The 17,965-nt window shown below is 48.8% G+C and overlaps 1 protein-coding gene across 2 annotated transcripts in view; it reads right to left on the reverse strand.

Annotated features, from left to right (window-relative positions):
- Positions 1 to 17,965, reverse strand: part of Ddx31 (DEAD-box helicase 31) — a 60,873-nt gene that overhangs the window by 39,083 nt on the left and 3,825 nt on the right. For both annotated transcript variants that reach the window (XM_078048522.1, XM_078048523.1), the window contains exons 2-14: positions 17,473 to 17,729; positions 17,293 to 17,368; positions 16,160 to 16,203; positions 15,001 to 15,071; positions 14,129 to 14,193; positions 8,785 to 8,829; positions 7,614 to 7,655; positions 6,819 to 6,883; positions 5,448 to 5,567; positions 5,225 to 5,331; positions 3,855 to 4,090; positions 3,033 to 3,209; positions 895 to 954 (exon numbers count right to left, since the gene is read on the reverse strand). In XM_078048522.1, coding sequence (XP_077904648.1) covers positions 895 to 954; positions 3,033 to 3,209; positions 3,855 to 4,090; positions 5,225 to 5,331; positions 5,448 to 5,567; positions 6,819 to 6,883; positions 7,614 to 7,655; positions 8,785 to 8,829; positions 14,129 to 14,193; positions 15,001 to 15,071; positions 16,160 to 16,203; positions 17,293 to 17,368; positions 17,473 to 17,729 — 1,365 coding nt within the window. The remainder of the gene's footprint in view (positions 1 to 894; positions 955 to 3,032; positions 3,210 to 3,854; positions 4,091 to 5,224; positions 5,332 to 5,447; positions 5,568 to 6,818; positions 6,884 to 7,613; positions 7,656 to 8,784; positions 8,830 to 14,128; positions 14,194 to 15,000; positions 15,072 to 16,159; positions 16,204 to 17,292; positions 17,369 to 17,472; positions 17,730 to 17,965) is intronic.

The following is a 17,965-nucleotide window of genomic DNA, read 5'->3' on the forward strand; positions in this document are numbered from 1 at the left end:
CAGCTGGCCTCCCAGGAGGCACACATTCTAGAAGCTTCTCAGCTCTGAGTGCCGCACACAGGCAAGCCTCTGCCATGCCTGTGTGAGAACAGCACTGCGCCAAGCAGTCTCCTGGAAGAGCTTCTGTTAAACAAGCACAACAAACTCACACAGACAAAGCTGCACTCGCCCAAGCTTAAAAAGAACACAGTCTCTCCTACTCTCAAAACTGAATAGGCAGCAGGAGCTCCTCAAAAAGCAAGTGCTTTGCTGAGCAAGGGGAGTGGCTCCAGGTTGCTCTCCTCCAGGCCGCGCTCTCGGCACACCCCGCACGCACGCTGTACTTCCTCAATGCACACGCGGGACTCCTGCGCAACTACACAGGGTCATGCTATGCCATCCAATGTGGCATGAGCAGAGAAGGCACCTCCTCTTGGGAGAGAGTGACATCATGGTCAAGTGAGTCCCCAGAGAGGAGGGATCATTTAAGGTGTGGTTCTCAATCCTGAGAGCACAAGAGATTAAAAAAGCCCATGCTGTGTGGAGGGCCCACTGAGGCCCAATCACCTGGTCCTGAAGATCACAGGCAAATGCCAATTCTGGACAACTGCAAACGAAGCTGTCCAAGAGCATCTATCTCCTTTAAAAAGGTGAGCAGAGGTGAGCAGTCACTTCTGCTGCGGGAAGACTTTCTCAGCTCTAATGACTGCCGATAGCTGTAATTTACAAGTTTTTGGTGGATAGAAATCACCACAATTCACACATTTTCAGACTAACAGCTGCCACTATTAGTGAGCAAGTCGCCAAATCTCCTGCACAGCGGCAACTAGAGGTGTAGGAGAGCAGCCACGTCACTGCCCCCGAGGAGCTGGCCACGTCCCCAGCCCAGACGAGCCCCACGTGAGCGCTCCGTACCGTGCAGAGGAGGATGCCTGTTCTGGAACGTGAGAATTCCTGGAACACCAATGTTCTCTCCTGCAAAACAAAGAACAAAGGGCCTCATGACACCAAGCTAATGCCACCAAGGAAAGCTACGACTTCTGTGAATTCCTGCCTTCCTACTGCTCTACTTTTAGGCACAGAGAGGTTTAGCAGGAAAAAGGAAGACATCGAGCTGAACTCCAAGACCTGGTATCAGAGCGGGCTTTAGTGATTGATAGCACACCTCAGGAAACCCACAACTGGGGCACATCCTTCATCCATGCTGATGACAACCCTGTGAAGGCCAAGCCTCACTCCCTCTCCAGATGGACAATGGAGGCAGCGAGAGGTTGTAAAACCTGCCTGAGGGGCACACACGGAAAGGCCATGCCATGGTGAACCAGGCTGTGTTGGGGGGTGGAGCTCAGACCTTCACATGGACAGGTCACTGTCTGGCCAACTGTGTGGCAGTCTCTATAAGCATGATTTTTACTGATTATGTCGTAGCCTCAAATTCAGCAAATTTCCTGAAAGCCAGAGAAAACGTCTTGAAGACAGGACAGACGTACTTAGGCTGGGGAAGGGACGAACCCTGGGCCTGGTGCTGGCAGCAGCCCCACGCAGCCCCTCCTCCCAGCAGGTGCTCCCTGCTGGTGCTCACAGACTCCATCTGGGACGTCCAGCACCCAGGGAGACTGCTCAGGGGCAGGGGCCAGGAAGAGGGAACTGGGACTATTTAAAATGGGAGGCAGGGTCCCCACCTCCTGCCCTCCACCTAGCCATGGGAGGCTATGAAGGCCAAATCCATAATAACATAACATCAGTAAAAGGTTGACAGTTGTCAAGCTGCATAAAAAGCCAAACTACTCCTGAAAAAGAACAATGCAAGGGCGGCCCTGTGAGCCCAAGCGCACCAAGAGGGACTTGTGCAGTGCTCCTGCGTCCCCAGCTCACAGACAGCGCCATAGGCAGAGGGACGACCTGAGGTCCCACAGGTGGCCAAAGATGGAAAAGGACCAGAACACAGCACTCTGCCTCCGGGGGGCCCAGGGTGCGCACCATGCTGGTGCCGCCCCATTATGGAAGCCTGCACTATCAATACCCAGAGGTCTCCAGGTGCAGCCGCAGCCCCTCGGCCCCGCCTTGCAGAACCTCTCTGTGAAAACAGACCCAGAAGACTGACGGAACCAACAGCCTCGACTCTGCGGAAGATAAAAATCAATGGCTAATAAAACTCACAAAGGCTGGAAATTGAGGGACCTCTATGTAATCTGTGGCAAATAAGCTGAGTCCACCAGTGACCTTGAATAAGGCCACTGTTTTGAGCCTCCATTTCCTGAGCTATGAAAACAAAGAGAACAAAGAGGGAATGGCCTTGTTTAAGACCTCATCAGGCCGTTCACGCCTCAGAGTGCTATGAGCTGCTCTGGTTTGGGGGTGGTGGTGAGGGGTGTCAGTGAGCCCAGTGCTTCCCATGGGGGCCCCCACCACTGAGCCCCGACACTGTGGTGTGTTGTGGTTTCCCTCCTCCCTTTCTTACCTCCTATGCTCCAGGTAACCTTGCTCCCACCTCGAGGACAAGATGGCTCCCCTTCCAGGCCCGCCTGTCCTCCCCTCCCCAGCTCCGGCAAGCATGCCTCTCCCCTACTCTGCCCTGACCTCCTGACATGTAGGACTAAGCGTTTGAGACCAGGAAGACGGGGCACTCTTCCTCACGAGCATGAGTCCTACTCTCCGAGAAGAACGGCTGGAGCCCTGTGGTGCCCTGGACCCTCCCATCCCAGCGTCCAGCGTGCGGCGCTGCGTCTTATTGACAATGGCAGCAGCCGTGCTCAGCAGTGCCATATGGGATCCACAGTTTAGCTCCATTAATGCTCTTAATTTGAAGACATCAAGCCCTAATTACACACTGGGTACTAAAAAGGCAAAACCCTTCCCTGGTGCCAGCTACTTAGTGGCACTCTGTTGCTGTAACAGCTGGCTGGGGTAGACGCGGGCCAAGCTGGGCCGGGAAGCTCTCAGGTGGAAGGAGTGGGCTTCCGGAGCAAGAGCAAGCAGAACCACGGGACCCTCGCCCATGCCCACCTGGTGGGCCCCTATTTTCTGCAGTCTGCTGTGGGCCGGGCGCTCACCTCCTGCACCATGTTGCCGTGTAGCCGTAGGAATGCCAGTTGCGGTGAGGCAGAAGGCAGCTGCCCCGGGGCTGGGGCCCGCAGGCGGTTCAGCAGGGTCTGTAGGAAGAGGTGGTAGTGGAACTCCACCAGCTCGCAGCTCGAGAAGAAGACGATCACCTTCTGGTCCTGCTCCAGCTGTGTCAGAACCATGGGGAGAAGCGCAGTTTTTAAGGTGTTTGGGATCAAATGAGCTCTTCTAAAGTACAGGATCATGCCAGCCCCGATTTGGTGACAGAGCTTTCAATTACTCAAGAGAAAAAATTGATACTCCACTCTACGAAGAACACAGGGAAGGAAAATGACACAGCTCTCACCTCAAACAGAAAAGAAATGCACTTTAATGGTGCAGCTGACCCCCATCTCCGGCCTTTCTTTGCTCAGTGCTCATCACATGCAATACTACCCACTGCGGTCCTCTATTCATAAATAAATTTGAAGCCTCATCCCAAGTCCTGCAATCTCCCCTTCTCACAGCGCAGGGCGAGCCAGCACCTGAAGCTGATGGGTACACAGCACCAGCACCGAGGCGGTGTCTTTGACGTGGCCATGGCCTTCCCACACTCAATCCGGGAAGGTACTCAGATTTCAACCTGAACGCCATGACTACCGCTACCTCCAGCTCCTTACCACCACCCTGGAACCTCTGATTGAAAGGAGATGTATCAAGGTCTGCTTTCTGCGTACGCGCATACACGTGTGTCTCCTCAACCCACTGCTCTCAACGCCTGGAGCAAACCAACAGTGTCCCTTCCCCACGGGGCCAAGTCTGGCCAGTCATACCTTGCCCTTTTGGAGGAGGAAGGCTGCGAGGCACACAAGTCGCAGTTTGCTGGGCACCAGTGCCACATGCTGGTCGAGACTCTCTGGTATGGCAAAGGCATCCAGCTGGTCAGCAGCTTGGGGAGGAGTGACTTCCTGGGTCACTTGGTCCTTTGGGTTAGACTGGTCATGACTTTTATCCAGAACAGAAATACTGACTGGATTGTGCAAACTGATATCAGCTAGCCGTGCTACACCTTGGACAAAAAGTGAGGAAGACAACAGAAATGGTTCATACTTTCATACCCCCCAAACACCCACCAAATCCCAGCAACTCAGGAGGTTGAGGCAGGAGGATCACAAGTTCAAAACCAGCCTCAGCAAGGCCCTAAGTAACTAAGCATTATCCTATCTCAAAAATAAATAAATGTGGCTCAGTGATAGAGCACCCCTGTTTTCAATCTCCAAAACCATAAAAATAAGTAGATTGACGTCCCAGCCCTGATCTGTCCTAATGCCACTTTGGTGGGGCAGTCCACAGCCCAATGCCCACACCTGTCTGTATGTTCTGAACTCTCCCCAAGAGGAGATCATCCAGAAGGTACCAAAGGATGTCTGCATCCACTCCACTGCCACCCAAGGATCTTGGGTCAAGTAAGTTTTAGATCAAAACAGTGCCACAGACTGCCTGGCCATAAGCCTTCTCAGGACTTGAGTGTGTTTGCACCATGAGTCTCCCAGGAGGGGAGCTGGTGGTCATTTCCTAAACTTATTTACTGGACCACAGGATGCTTTTTTTGTGGAGTGACATTCCTCAGCACACCCTTGGAGCAGTGCTGAGGGATCACAGGAGTGGCGCCTGGCTCAGTAAACTGTGACCAAGGAAGCAGGGCTGTGGCCTCCCTATGCAGGTGAGCCTGCTGGAGTGATCCCATGTTTCCAAGCCTTAGCTCTCCCATCTGCAGAAGAGCTAAGAATTTCTACCCCATGAGGGTGGGAGAAAGAAGTAGGAGGATTACATTAAAAGCCACACCTGGAAGACTTGGGTGCCACTCGGGCAGATTACCCGCCCTGCATGCACACCACCATTTTTTTAGAACAGAGGCCCTGGTCCCTCTGGTTGCAACTTCAGTGAAACCCTGGGAGACCATAGGCCAGCGGTGGGCAGCCTTCTCTCCTCTTTCCCACCTGCAATGACCCTGGAACTGGGTGGGACCTGCCCTTACTCCCCTGCCCTAGGCCCTCGATAGCTGGAAGTGGTGGGGAATACAGATTGGTCTGGAAGTGGTACTCTCAGGACATTCCTCCCCTCTCTCTGAGCTTGGGCATCAGTGCAGCAAACAACCAGTCCTCCCTGGGCCCCCCAGGACCTCAGCTCTTTTTCAATGCACCTTCTGAGAGCGTGGCGGACAGTAAGACGTTCTGTCGCTTCTGGCACTGGGCATTTACAGCATTGAGTATCACTGTGACATCCTTTTCAAAACCCAAGTCCAGGATTCTGTGATCATAAGAGAGGAATTTAATCTACGTGAGAGTGCTTGTGATACCAGGCCAGCGGCTGCCTGGAGGAGAGCAGAAACAGCTTCTCCTCCATGCTTCCCAGAGGAGACTCACCTATCTGCCTCATCCAAAATCAGCCACTGCATCCGTCTGAAATGAATGTTCTTTGTGGATTTTATGTGATCCACCAGACGCCCAGGGGTTGAGATAAGGATGTTTATTCCTTTGCGGAGCCTGTTTAAAATTATATATCATAAGAGAAAGTAAATCAAACAGAAAACATAGGAAAGACAAAGGAGGTAGACTGACTTCATGTATAGCACCAATGTGCCACAGCTGAAGTCACGGCCAAACATAGTGACAAGCAGACAGGAAGACAGAACGTGCCTATTAAGATCTAAAATCACATTCCAGTCATTAAACCTTTACATTGAAGAGTCCTCAACAGGATCCAGTGCTGGGTATCTGACTCATCTATGTCTTCTAACACACTCTGTGGATGGCATCCAGCCAACTCTGGAAGGCGTCAGTGACCAGGAACCCCCCAGCTGGGAAAGCTGCACTTCCTGTGCCAGTGAGCTCTAATTGCTAGAATGTTCTTTCTTATACTGAACCCTTAATTTCCATTAGAGGGGCTTAAGCTTTGCCCCATAGACCATGTAGAATAAATCTCATTTCTCACTCCCCAAACAACCATTATATCCCATTATTCCATAAACAATACAATTTTTAGCTCGGTATGTTTTTAAGCTTTCCTTTCAATAAAGTATGGTATTATGCCATGTTCTAGCAATAGGATAAAAAGGCAGAGTGTGCAAGTCAAAAAGTACCTGTGGAGAGAGGAGTAATGATCTCCTGTTACTGATGACAAGGACTAGATATGATGGCTGGAGCTCCAGCTCCTGTCCTAGACTAAGAGGTTACCTTGGAAACGAAGGGCATACAAAACAAGGAAGGAGCCTGGGTTCTGACACTGGCGCACCAGGCCAGCCCTGGCCTAGTCCACCAGACTTGCTGCATGTGAAAGAGAAAACTCCTATATTGTCTGTGCTATCACTGTTTTTACTAACTATTTTCAGCTGCATCTAATCCTAATCAATACACTTTTTTATGTGTTAAGTCTCACATTTGCTCTTCAGTTAGAGACTACATACAGAGTTCAGTGTAACTACTAAAAGTGTTCAAAATACAGGTGCAATTTTGGATTTACCTGTTAACAATTTTCTACAGAAACCCACTACAAGTTCGAATACAGGATTAGGAATCAACGTGTGCAGGTTTAAAAGCATATTGCTAAGCACTGTGTAAACTTAAGATCTTGATTTTGTAAATCCAAACTAGGGAACCCTCCTCACCCCCCCACCTCCCCCACCCCGTCTATCCTAGCACTGGGAGGAGGAAGCACAGCTGGAAGCCAGGTTCAGCAGGACCACATCCTGCTACAGAAACAGGACAAACAGATGAACAACTAGCAAGCGCCCCTACCTGGCCTTTTCTGATTTTCTCTTCTCTCCACCCATCAATACTCCAGGTACGATCCAGGTGAATGGCTGCAGATAACAGAACAGAATCAAAGCCCCATTTCCTGAAAACAGAGACTAAGTTGTAGTCCCTAAGGAGGTCAGGGTTGGGGACACAGGCTCCTTGCTGTGTGGGGTGTTATGTGCACACAGGTCCTGGGATCATAGCTACGGAACTAGTTGCTGACGCCGGAGGACACTAATGTGAGCTTTCTAAATGATTCAAGTCCCCACCTCTCCCTATGGAGCCTGAAGAGAATACAAATTTGAGTAAGTCAATTTTTTCTGGCAGGGCTGGGGGTACTAATATAAAACCCAAGTGATACCCTTCCCTACTTCCCACTCTGATAAAGGACAGATCAATTCATGATGGACTCTGGTGAGTCAGAGGCTCTGCCTCTGAAACCTCCTCCCTCTGCCTTCTTAAACAGACCCCACAGTGGCCTTGTATTGCTCTCCACGGGGTGGCCTGAGGGTTGCACCTGGGAGTCCCTGCATATGGCTTGCTGGTGGCTACCATGAACAGGCTGTGGGACTGTAAGCTCCAGGAAACACTGGTAACTTAGCTAAGCTAGAAATCAATAGTTACAAAGGTTTCAATCGTAAAAACCTACAAAGTATATCTAGAGAAGCTGAGATATCCAGGGAGGAGAGAAACAAGAATAATTTCTGACCTCTTTGAAAATAAAGACTGAGGTATATTAATCTTTCCTCAACATGGCAGAAAAGAAGATAAGGCTGAACTCAAGGCTTGACTTACCTTAAGCAGCTTCTGGACAGTGTCAAAGCTTTGCAGGGCCAGCTGCAAATATTAAAAGTTATGGATCATGAGCACAGCATCCAATTTTGGTTTTTTTTTTTTTTAAGATAATCTAAAATGATTAGGATCTGAACGTGGACCTCAATTTAAGACTCAGGGAAAAAAAGTTCTTTACACAGAACCTACTCTGAAAACAGACCTGTTTCAGGCTGGCCTGGCGGCCTGCTGGTTTGGGGGTGAGGTAGAGAGTGCGGGGACTTCTCGGCCACGTGCAAACCTAGTTTTGTGCTCCCTCTGCTGGCCCGAGCTCCCAGAGCCACTGATGGAGCAGAAGGCAACACAGTCCTGCTCTCCTCAGAGAAAGGTGGTGTGTGGGAAGGGTCGACCAGGGCAGGGCTGCCACAGCCCCAGTTAGGGACTTCACCTGAGGTGACTGCTGTGTCCTAGAACTGGGCCAGGGAATCTGAAGACCCGGCGGGTAACCACCCCCAAATTCTCACACGAAACCAAACCAGCAGGCTCAGTAAAAAAATGGGTGTAGACAGGCTCAGAATCCCGCTATCCAAGGAGACACACACATGCCTCCACTTCAGGATTCGTGAAGCAGCCAGCTCGATGTTGTAAATTTCGGTAGTCTCTGTGCCCGCTCCGTCCCCAGGCCAAGCCGATGAGCAGAGCACGAGGCTGCAGCTGTGAGAAAGGCCAATGGAAACTCCTCCACCACCAGGTCTCTGCAGGCAGCGGGGTCATTTGGTAGGAACCGGACACCTTAATCTGAAATTGCCTCTGTAAGCAGACACACCCACTACGTCACTATGTTCCACCAAAGAAGAAACTGCAGCCTGACTTCCAGGTGAAGTTCTAGGAGCAACAGCTTCTTTAAAAAGGTTCATTCTAGAGCTGTTTTTGTTTTTTAATCAGTTGCTTATAAAAATGTTTCTTTTAATTCCTTTAAAAGAACAGAGATTTAATAATGCCGTTAGTTTTTAAACAACAGGAAATGCCTTCCCATGCCTATCTTCTGATTTTCTACAAGTACTTCAACTTTTCTTCTTGATAGAAACCAGAAGGATGGTCCCTGTGTAGGGGGTCAAGCATGCAGTGGTCAGCACAGTAGGAGAAAACCATAAAACCACCTTGTCAAGGAAACACCACATGACCGGCCACTCACCTCCCTCGTGGGCACCAGAACCAGAGCATAGGGGCCGTCACTGCGCTGTGGACAGGAAAGAGAGACCATGAGTAGGACCAACAAAGGCCAGCCTCCAGATGGCCTGCTGAGAGACACCAGAAGCACACTCACAGGAGAAAGGGACATGCATGTCCCCCAACCCCACTACCACAGGACACCATGCTAGCAGGCCATGCTCCTGGCCCATGCAATTGGATAAAACAAAGGAATAGATGTGAAGCACCGGAAAATGGAGGCAAAGTCACCTTTATTAGCAGATGATGCTATCTCATCTTAGGAAAAAAAGACCTTCAGTCAACTGAAAAATAACTGCAAACAAGGTATTTCAAGTCCAGCAGCTGAATGCAAAATTAGAGAATAAAAATCAATAGCTGTCTATTTCAGAGTTCTAGAAAACACAATAAAGGGAAATTTCACACTTACCATGGCAACAAAAAAAGATGGAAAGAAAAAGCCTAAAAGTGTACAAGATCTACATGAAGATAATTAAAAACACCACCGAGGGGCATAAAATAAAATCTGAATAAAGGTAAAGTTGTACCCCATTTTTGGATAGGAAGACTCAATATTCTAACTAAATTAATTCTCTTTACACCAATCCATAAATGTGAAGTAATACTAACGAGACACCTCAAAAATGTGTTGTGTGTGTGTGTGTGTGCGCGCGCGCGTGCGAATGTATAATAAAATAGTAAGACAAGCTGATGTCAAGGTAAATATGGAAAAGTACATGTGTACAAATAACTGATGTCTGTGAAGACATATCACATGTAAATTATAAGCCAAAGCAATTTAAAATATGGTAGTGTTATACAGAGATTGCAATAGCAAATAATCTAGAATAGAATCAAATACATATGGAAATTTAGAAAAATATACAAAGGCCATTTTATACCAATAAAAAAAATGGATTATTCAAAAGTCCTTTGGAAAACAAATAATCAAGTTAGAAAAACAAAACTGGCATTAAAGTTGGACTTTTACAGATGACACAAAATTCAGAAATCATAAAGAAAATCCTGGTAAATTTTACTACATAAAAATCTAAAACTTCGGGCTGGCGATGTGGCTCAAGCGGTAGCGCGCTCGCCTGGCATGCGTGCGGCCCGGGTTCGATCCTCAGCACCACATACCAACAAAGATGTTGTGTCCGCCGAGAACTAAAAAATAAATATTAAAAAAATTCTCTCTCTCTCTCTCTCTCCCCCCTCTCTCACTCTCTCTTTAAAAAAAAAAAAAAAAAAAATCTAAAACTTCAAAATGGAGAAATGTACCTAGGTAAAATAAAGAATCGAGTAACAGTCTAGGGAAAAATATGCTACAATGAAGAGAAGAGGCCAACTTCCTTAACTTTTACAGAAACTCTATAATCTTTTTAGAAGGCCTATAATTCAATTAAAAGATCAATAACTCAAATAGAAAAACAAATAATTTATGAAAACTAAAACTCAAAATATGATTATTACATATATGTAGTCATATTGGGGGGGCAATTGACCACTGAGCCACATCCCCAGGCCTATTTTGTATTTTATTTACAGACAGGGTATGAGTTGCTTAGCGCCTCACCATTACTGAGGCTGGCTATGAACTCATGATCCTCCTGCCTCAGCCTCCCAAAACACTGGGATTACAGGTGTGAGACACCACACCCAGCAATGTTCATCTTTATTCCTGAAAAAACTCAAATTCAAAATACAATATAATATTTTCCCCATCAAATGACCAATACTAAAACAGCAGACAGTTTTGATGAGGATGTGAGCAAACATGAACCAATGTAGCCTGCTGGCAGGAGGGCAAGCTGGCAGAACACCTGGCAGCTCTGGCACTAGCTGCCACGCTGAAAGGCAAAGGCCACGCACAGGAATGGCTGCTGCGGACAGGCATGCGGGCGTAAAAAGCCACAGAATATTTTAGAGGCTGTAGGGTACTACCAATAGCCTTGGCTATCATGCTCTACTGGACATAATGTCAGGTCCATCAACCAATGAGGGAATGGCCTGGAATTTATGATGCATATGTATAATGGAATACCAGGCAGCCAGTACAAAGGCAGCTCAATGTGGAACTGATAAGAAACCAACCCCCAAACATGAACAAAAGCACAGCAAAGAACTTCATGTGTAACAAGCAACCATTCGTGTATGGAATCAAACAAAAATGAAAAAGTTCACAGGGAAAGGGGAAGACATTTGCATAATATGCAAAAAATACTCCCGGAAAGGGACTCCAGAGCCTGGCAGGCCACATCACTCCTCCCCAGCCACACACTGCTCCTGGAGAGGGGAGCAGGACTTTTTACTCCATCTACTCTTGGTACTCTGAATTTTTTGTTTAGACACATTGTATCTAAATAATTACCCTACATTGTCCAGGCCTTGGTCCACCCAGAGAGGGCAGAGATGCTCAATGAGTCAGAGCAAACCCAGTGGCAAATTCAATCACCAGCAGAGCTTTTGTGTTTTGCACAGGAAACATTTACCTACAGGAGAGAAGGATTTAGAGCTCACACTTAAGTCATCTGCCCTAGGACCCTATGGGCCCATACTGCAGTGCCACTTTGAGGTCAGGGGCACTTCACAAAGCATTGCTCAGAGATGAGGCCAGCTCCTTGCAGGTCACAGGCATGCAGAGCAGGATAGATGTGACACCACACAGCACAGCCACACAGTGCAAGCTCTGAGCAGCGGGCCACCCTTAGTCCATCACCAGGCAATTGATATCTGGAGTCCCGGGGCCCCCAGAGGTCACAGGCCAAATCATTTTATAATGACTGTCAAGAGACTTCACTGAATACTCCTGGAAATTGATAAATTAAATTGGGGCTTGGAAACTTTTTCTATAAAACACTTCAGTCTTAATAGGTCTGCTGATGGCGGTAGAGTCCCTGAGCACAGAAAAAGGCTGCTGCTGGTGGTTCTGAACACGAGAGGCCACCTCCAGGCCCCAGGGCTCAAGCCTCACAGGCACAGTTGGCCGAGACAGGCAACAACTGTGGCTCCTGGTAAACCAGGACAACACGGAGACACAGGGGGCTGGGCATGGAGTGGCAGCAGAGAGCACACACAGCATGCACAAGGCCCGGGGTTCAATCCCCAACATCCAAAAAAAGTACACCCAGACCTAGGATTGAAGCAGAGTTGCCCACACCATCCACCTAACACATAGGCCATCTTATCTTGCCCTCACTTCCCAGTCTGAGATAAGGCTGGGTTGGAACTGTGGCTTCATTCCAACTCCCACGGTGCCCTAACTCTCAGGCTGGTGTGAAGAAAAGCCCCACTGGCAAGAGCTCCGCAGTGTGTGAGTGAGTGGACCTCAGACAGGAGCGCCACGTGAGTCCCCCCCTCCTCTGTGTGCCAAGGAAACGCTGGGCACATTGTGGGGACGTGCCCGCTGTGAAGCACTCCATAGGCAAAGTCGTTGTCCCGAAGGAGACAGCCCTGGTTCCCCTGCCCAGAGTGCGGCTCAGCAGCCGGCTGCGTTTCAGCTGGTTATGACAGCATCTCCAACACTCGATAACATGACGTGCTGCTTTGTAACCTGTATTTCTTCCATTGAGCCAGACACTGCTCAAGTTCACGGCAGCAACTTAAGGAACGTTACTTCTAGGCGCTACGTAGCATTTTATCACTGGGAATGACTGTGGCGGTTTCTTCTTTCAACCATCTTTATATGTGTTTAACCTACACATTTTGAAATAGCTTCAAACTTATAAAAAAAAAATTGCAAAAATAGTATAAGGAATTCCCATAACTTCTCCCAGTTCCCCCACCATCAATGTCAAAACCCCAGGATGATTACCGAAACCAGGAGGTTAACACTGCATGCTGTCAACTACTCCGCAGACCTTATTCAACTGACCTATAAACGTTCTGTAACCCGGCTGGACTGCAACCCAGGACCACAGGTCTTCCGCTGTCCCACCCCCTGCATCTTTCCACCTGAGGCAGCTCTTTAGTATCATGACCTTCACCCTTTTGAAGACTACTGGCCAGTTATTTTGTAGGCTGTCCCTTAATTTGTCTGGTGATTCCCTGCAATTAAATCAGGTTATGTGTTTATGGCAAACCCAGCAAAGAGCCTTGTCCTCAGGTGGCTCTGGAGGATGACACACCTGGTCACCTGGGCTTCCCGATGTACAGTTCCGACTGCCTTCACCAAGATGTGCCTCATGGACACCCACTTCAGCCTCCATGCACCTCATGCCTGGACAGCCTTCCGTGGCCCTACCAGACACAACACGACATCCACCCACAGGGTTCCCCTGTAAGGAAAGGCTTTCCTCCTCTCCCATTTACCTATTCACTCAATAATTTATAACCTCCTGGTACCCGCCTGGGCACACAGTCACACACCTTAGTCCCTGGAGCCCAGCGCAAGTCCATGTTACTTCTCTTCTCACCCGAAATCAGGGAGGCCCAACGCCCTTCTGATTCTGTATGTCCAAGCCCAGAGAAAGCCACTGCTTGTTCTTTTCCTGTTCTGGGCACTCATTCCTATTTCTGGTCTCACATCTCACCACTTCTGTCAACTGAGTGACTGGGACTGCATCTGCGGTCCCCTGGGCTGAGATTGAGGAGAAAAGCCTCTGCCCATGGATCAGAGCAGTTAACTGGCCTCCACAGAAGCCCCACATTGGCCCTCTGGCCTCAGCGTTAAGTGTTTCACAGTTGAGGAGGAATTCTAGGCAACAGTAACCCGTGGCAGCCCGACTGCACGCTGGCTGACTAGACGCTCCTGTTCACACCTATCACCAACAAGCCGCCACTGTAAACACCAAGTGCAGCCTCTCTGGTCAAAAGCAACAAGGCACTGAACTCAGAATAAAGGCCGCAGCACAATTCCACATAATGATAACACTCGAGATCAGAGCACGGGTGGACAGCTGCAAATCAGGTCATTCTGAGGCATTTACTGAGTGATGCTGGTTAAGTGGAAAGCACAGAAAGAGGCCCAGTGCTGAAATGTCCCATGAAACCCTTGCAGGGCCACAGAGTGAGACCCTGGAGCCAAAGAGATGTGATGGGAATCTGGCTCCACCTCCCTGCTGCATGGCTTTGGCCATTTCACCTCCCTTAGCTTCTGTCTGGACTGGGCCAGAGTAACAGTGGCATATGGTGGGCGCATGGCATCAAGAGGCTCGAAAGGTGAGGTGTGCGAGGCACACACAGAAACCCTGGTACACTTATGAGGGCGACAGGGAAGGACGCTGCTCCACTCCACACTGGACAGTCTTTGGCCAGGACTTGGGTAATAAATGCAATGCATGTTACCCACAGCACCGTGGACAAGAACAGAGAAGCACATTCACACGCACCTGTATTTTTGACTTCATTGCTTGAAGGGACTGGACCATGGGGATACAATAGGCCAGAGTTTTACCTTTAAAAAGAGCACAAAAGCAGTTAAAGGACAAACAGGCTCTGCTGTCCCTGGTAGTTGGGAGAAGATCAAGTGCACGTCAAGAGACCTCACCCATCTGCCATAATTCCTGATTCTATTTTGTAAGTTCAGTGCTTCTAAAAAGTCTGAAGCTTTGTCTCCTTTATCCACCCAGCAAGGGAGGTTAACGGCATTTCCCAAGTTACACAAATGCTCAACCTGATGGCCATCTGCAGAAGCTTGACCTTTCTCCTCTGGAGCCCCCTTAACCTCTCTGATGAGCCTCATGGTCAATCAGGCCTCTGCAGTGCTGATGTGATCAGTGAGTCCTGGGAAACCCAGCAAGGCAGAAGTCCCAGCCCCTGCCTGGGGCTGCACTGGCAGGAGTGGAGAACAGCCGTCTGCAGCACTGAGGGCACACGAGGGACAGAGGGGCAGTTCGCCCAGGCAGAACTCTGCCCCAGGACCACAGCTGGCATCCAAGCAGCCTGTGCTCATGCCAGACTGTTTTAACAGCAGAAGAAGAGTCACCCCCAACCAGTGAGGACGGGTGGCTCTGGCCACAGGTGGTGGGACTTGGCCCCAAGGAAATAACAAGAGAGCCAGCTACCCCCTTGTCACTGCTGACCACATCATCATCCATTGTCCCCTTCCCTTCATTCTGTCAGCAAATGTGGGGCTCTAATAAGACACAAGCATGGCCTCCTTCCTCCAAACAAGGAGAAACAGCTACCACTGCCAGACACAGAGCCCACCGCACGACCATGGTCCTGGGGCCATGGAGGAGTGCAGCTAGACATCACTGACCTGAGCCTGTCTGGGAGCGCACCAGGGCGTCTCTGCCTTCCAGCAACACAGGAATGCTCTGCTTCTGAACACTGGTATCACCCAAAAGAGAAGACATGTCTCTATCAGGTGTGCAGGCAAAGATGCAGGGGACAGAGGAGGAGCTGCCCCATACTCTGAGCTGTCTACCCATGGTCCCCCAAGAAGTCACCTAAAGTGCAAGGGAAGGAGCTGAGAGGCTGCTGGTTATTAGGATAAGTCCCTAGTAAATTTGTTTGAATTTGGCTGAAAATGGTGAATCAAGTCAGAGATTGGCCATTGTTTTTAAAAAACTAGATGGCATGACAACAAATTAGAGTCACCACAGTAACATGCCACATGCTCTCTCGCCTTCTGTAATAGAGATTACAGACACGACAAAGGAGAGTTCCACTTGGAAGAGGGAAGGGAAGTATGTGAGCTACCCAACCAGCAGCACAGTCCCCTTCCTAGGCATCTGTCAGACGCTGAAGGATGTGTCTGCAGTGCATTTAAGGCTAGTTATAGGAGTCATTGAAATCTGGCTCATCAAACAAACAAAAAGGGGCTGGGATGTGGCTCAGTGGGGTAAAGCGCTTGCTTAGCATGTGTGAGACCCTGAGTTCAATCCCCAGCACCACCCCCCAAAAAGAAAAGAAGAATCTGGTACTAAGAGGTCCTCATCCTCATTCTTCAATATTCTCGTTTTGACTTATAGCAATAAAAAGCGATCACGACTAAAGTACAGAAGTACACGTGCTCTAATGAGGCCGCTCTCCTTCCCCACCTGACCTTGTAACAAACACAAAAATTTTTCAGTTTTCCATGTTATCTAACCACATACTTCTGTTTGACCGTGACCTTACTATTTAAAAATGAGGTGACCAAATTATGTATTCAGGTCAAATTATTCTCAGGGAAGAACTGGCAACAGCAGATCTTCTTAAACAGACTCTCTTGAGGATTAAAGTGGAAACAGAGGCTCTCCATTTGCCACGTGGGAACCTGAACATCTGAGTGCGAGGCCAAGCCCTTAAGGGCCCACAGCTCAGCTCTGTTCTCTAGTGCCAAGACTCACAACCCGCTCTGCCCTCCACAGATGACGGTTTTCTTCTGTCTTTCCCACTTAAGCCCTAAGAAAGTTAAGAGCCTAAACTCTTACCTGGTCATAGTGCATATTTTTAAGACAGTACTTATTGTAGAAACCTAAAAGAGAAGAAGAAAACAAATTTTTTTTATACAAACATATTTAATGGAAATGACACACAAAACAGGAGAAAACACTAGAATGACACCGATTGCCAGGATCAAGTGAAGTTCCACCCACCCAGTGGTTCTCAACTGGGAGGCAATTCTGTTGCCCCCACACATGTGACAATATTTGGAGAAATTTCTGGTTGGGCTGGGGATGTGGCTCAAGCGGTAGCGCGCTCGCCTGGCATGCGTGTGGCCTGGGTTCGATCCTCAGCACTACATACCAACAAAGATGTTGTGTCTGCCGAGAACTAAAAGATAAATATATAAAATTCTCTCTCTCTCTCTCTCCTCTCTCACTCTCTCTTTAAAAAAAAAAAAAGAAAAAGAAATTTCTGGTTGCCACAGCTGGGAGAAGGTGCTACTGTTATTCCCCAGGATGCTGTTAAACATCTGAATGTGAGCAGCACAGTCACAACAAATCACCTAGCCCAAACTGCCCACGGTGGTGCGGGGAGACCCTGGTCTAAACATCATGGGTTAGAAAATGACCCTCCATAAGCCACCTGAAGAAGGGCTGCGGGAGCTGTGCTTTCATGGCACAGGAAACCAGGACACGCCTCCTCAGCCCAATCACAGTAAGCCTAAGAAACATGTTCATGGTACCAAAAAAGGGGGAAAGTGGTTTCTGTGTGTTGAAGACACCCTGAAAGCTGTCTCTTCCACCTTTATCATCTGAAGCTGCACACCCCGTAACTACTAGAATGCTGCTTCCTACTCCTGGGGCCAATGTGACGTTTGCAATCACTAACGGCTTTAACACATTTATGCAGTAATTAGCAAGCTATTTCAAGTCCAGTAATCGAAGCCCTGGCCTCAAAGTGCATCAGGTGGGCAAAGTCTCCAGGCCTTAAAAAAAGAAAAAAAAAAGATGGGGGTGGGGCAGGTAGGGCCAGGAGACAGAGAAGAGTAACCTGGGCGTAGCTCAACCATGCCAGCAGCCAGTCCAGCAGTCCCAATGCACTCAGGTAACTGGGAGCAAAAGCAGACACTGAAAGACATGCAGGTACAAGACGATGTATGAGGCAGGAGAGTACTCACGAGATGTGGGTGCAGGCCCAGCTCCTGGAAGGTCTCCGGAGCAAATACTTGTTCTCGCACTTGATGTACCACAGGTCTGCAGAGGACGGACAAAGCCCAGGATCAGTGCCCATGCCAACCAGGAGAAAGGCAGACACAGGCCATTCCTCACGCCTGAGGTGCAGCCGCACTTGACCATACCTGTGGAGTTCTGGGATGTCAGGGTTATTTTTGAACAGCGATGAAGTCTTGACGCATGGCTTATACTCTTGCTTTTGATCTCCTGTGTTAGCCCAATTCTTCTTTGGAGACAATGTTTTTTGTGCATTGCCCCTAAAAGCCCTCCTAGTTTCTCCAACACCAGTTTTCTTGGCTGGGAGAAAGGACGTTTCTTTCTTCCGTTTTGCTGGGGGAGCCTCACTGGACGCTTGGTCTTTTCTCTTGGTAGCCTTTGCTTGCTGTTATTCCCCAAAGGAAAGATCAAGAGGTGCATTAGTCCATGAAGACAGAGAGCAGAGTGAAGCCTGACTGCCCTCGGAATTGCAGCTCTTCCTGCAGGGATCATTACGCCCCATATGCCAAGCCACAGTTTAGGGTTTGCAACCAGATTCTTTTACCACTTTTTCCAAAATGGAAAAAAAAAAAAAAAAAAAGTCTCAGCTCATTCATCTGCATGGCCTTACTGTCTATCTTG

Source organism: Ictidomys tridecemlineatus, chromosome 4 (assembly GCF_052094955.1).
Source record: "Ictidomys tridecemlineatus isolate mIctTri1 chromosome 4, mIctTri1.hap1, whole genome shotgun sequence".
Lineage (NCBI taxonomy): Eukaryota > Metazoa > Chordata > Mammalia > Rodentia > Sciuridae > Ictidomys > Ictidomys tridecemlineatus.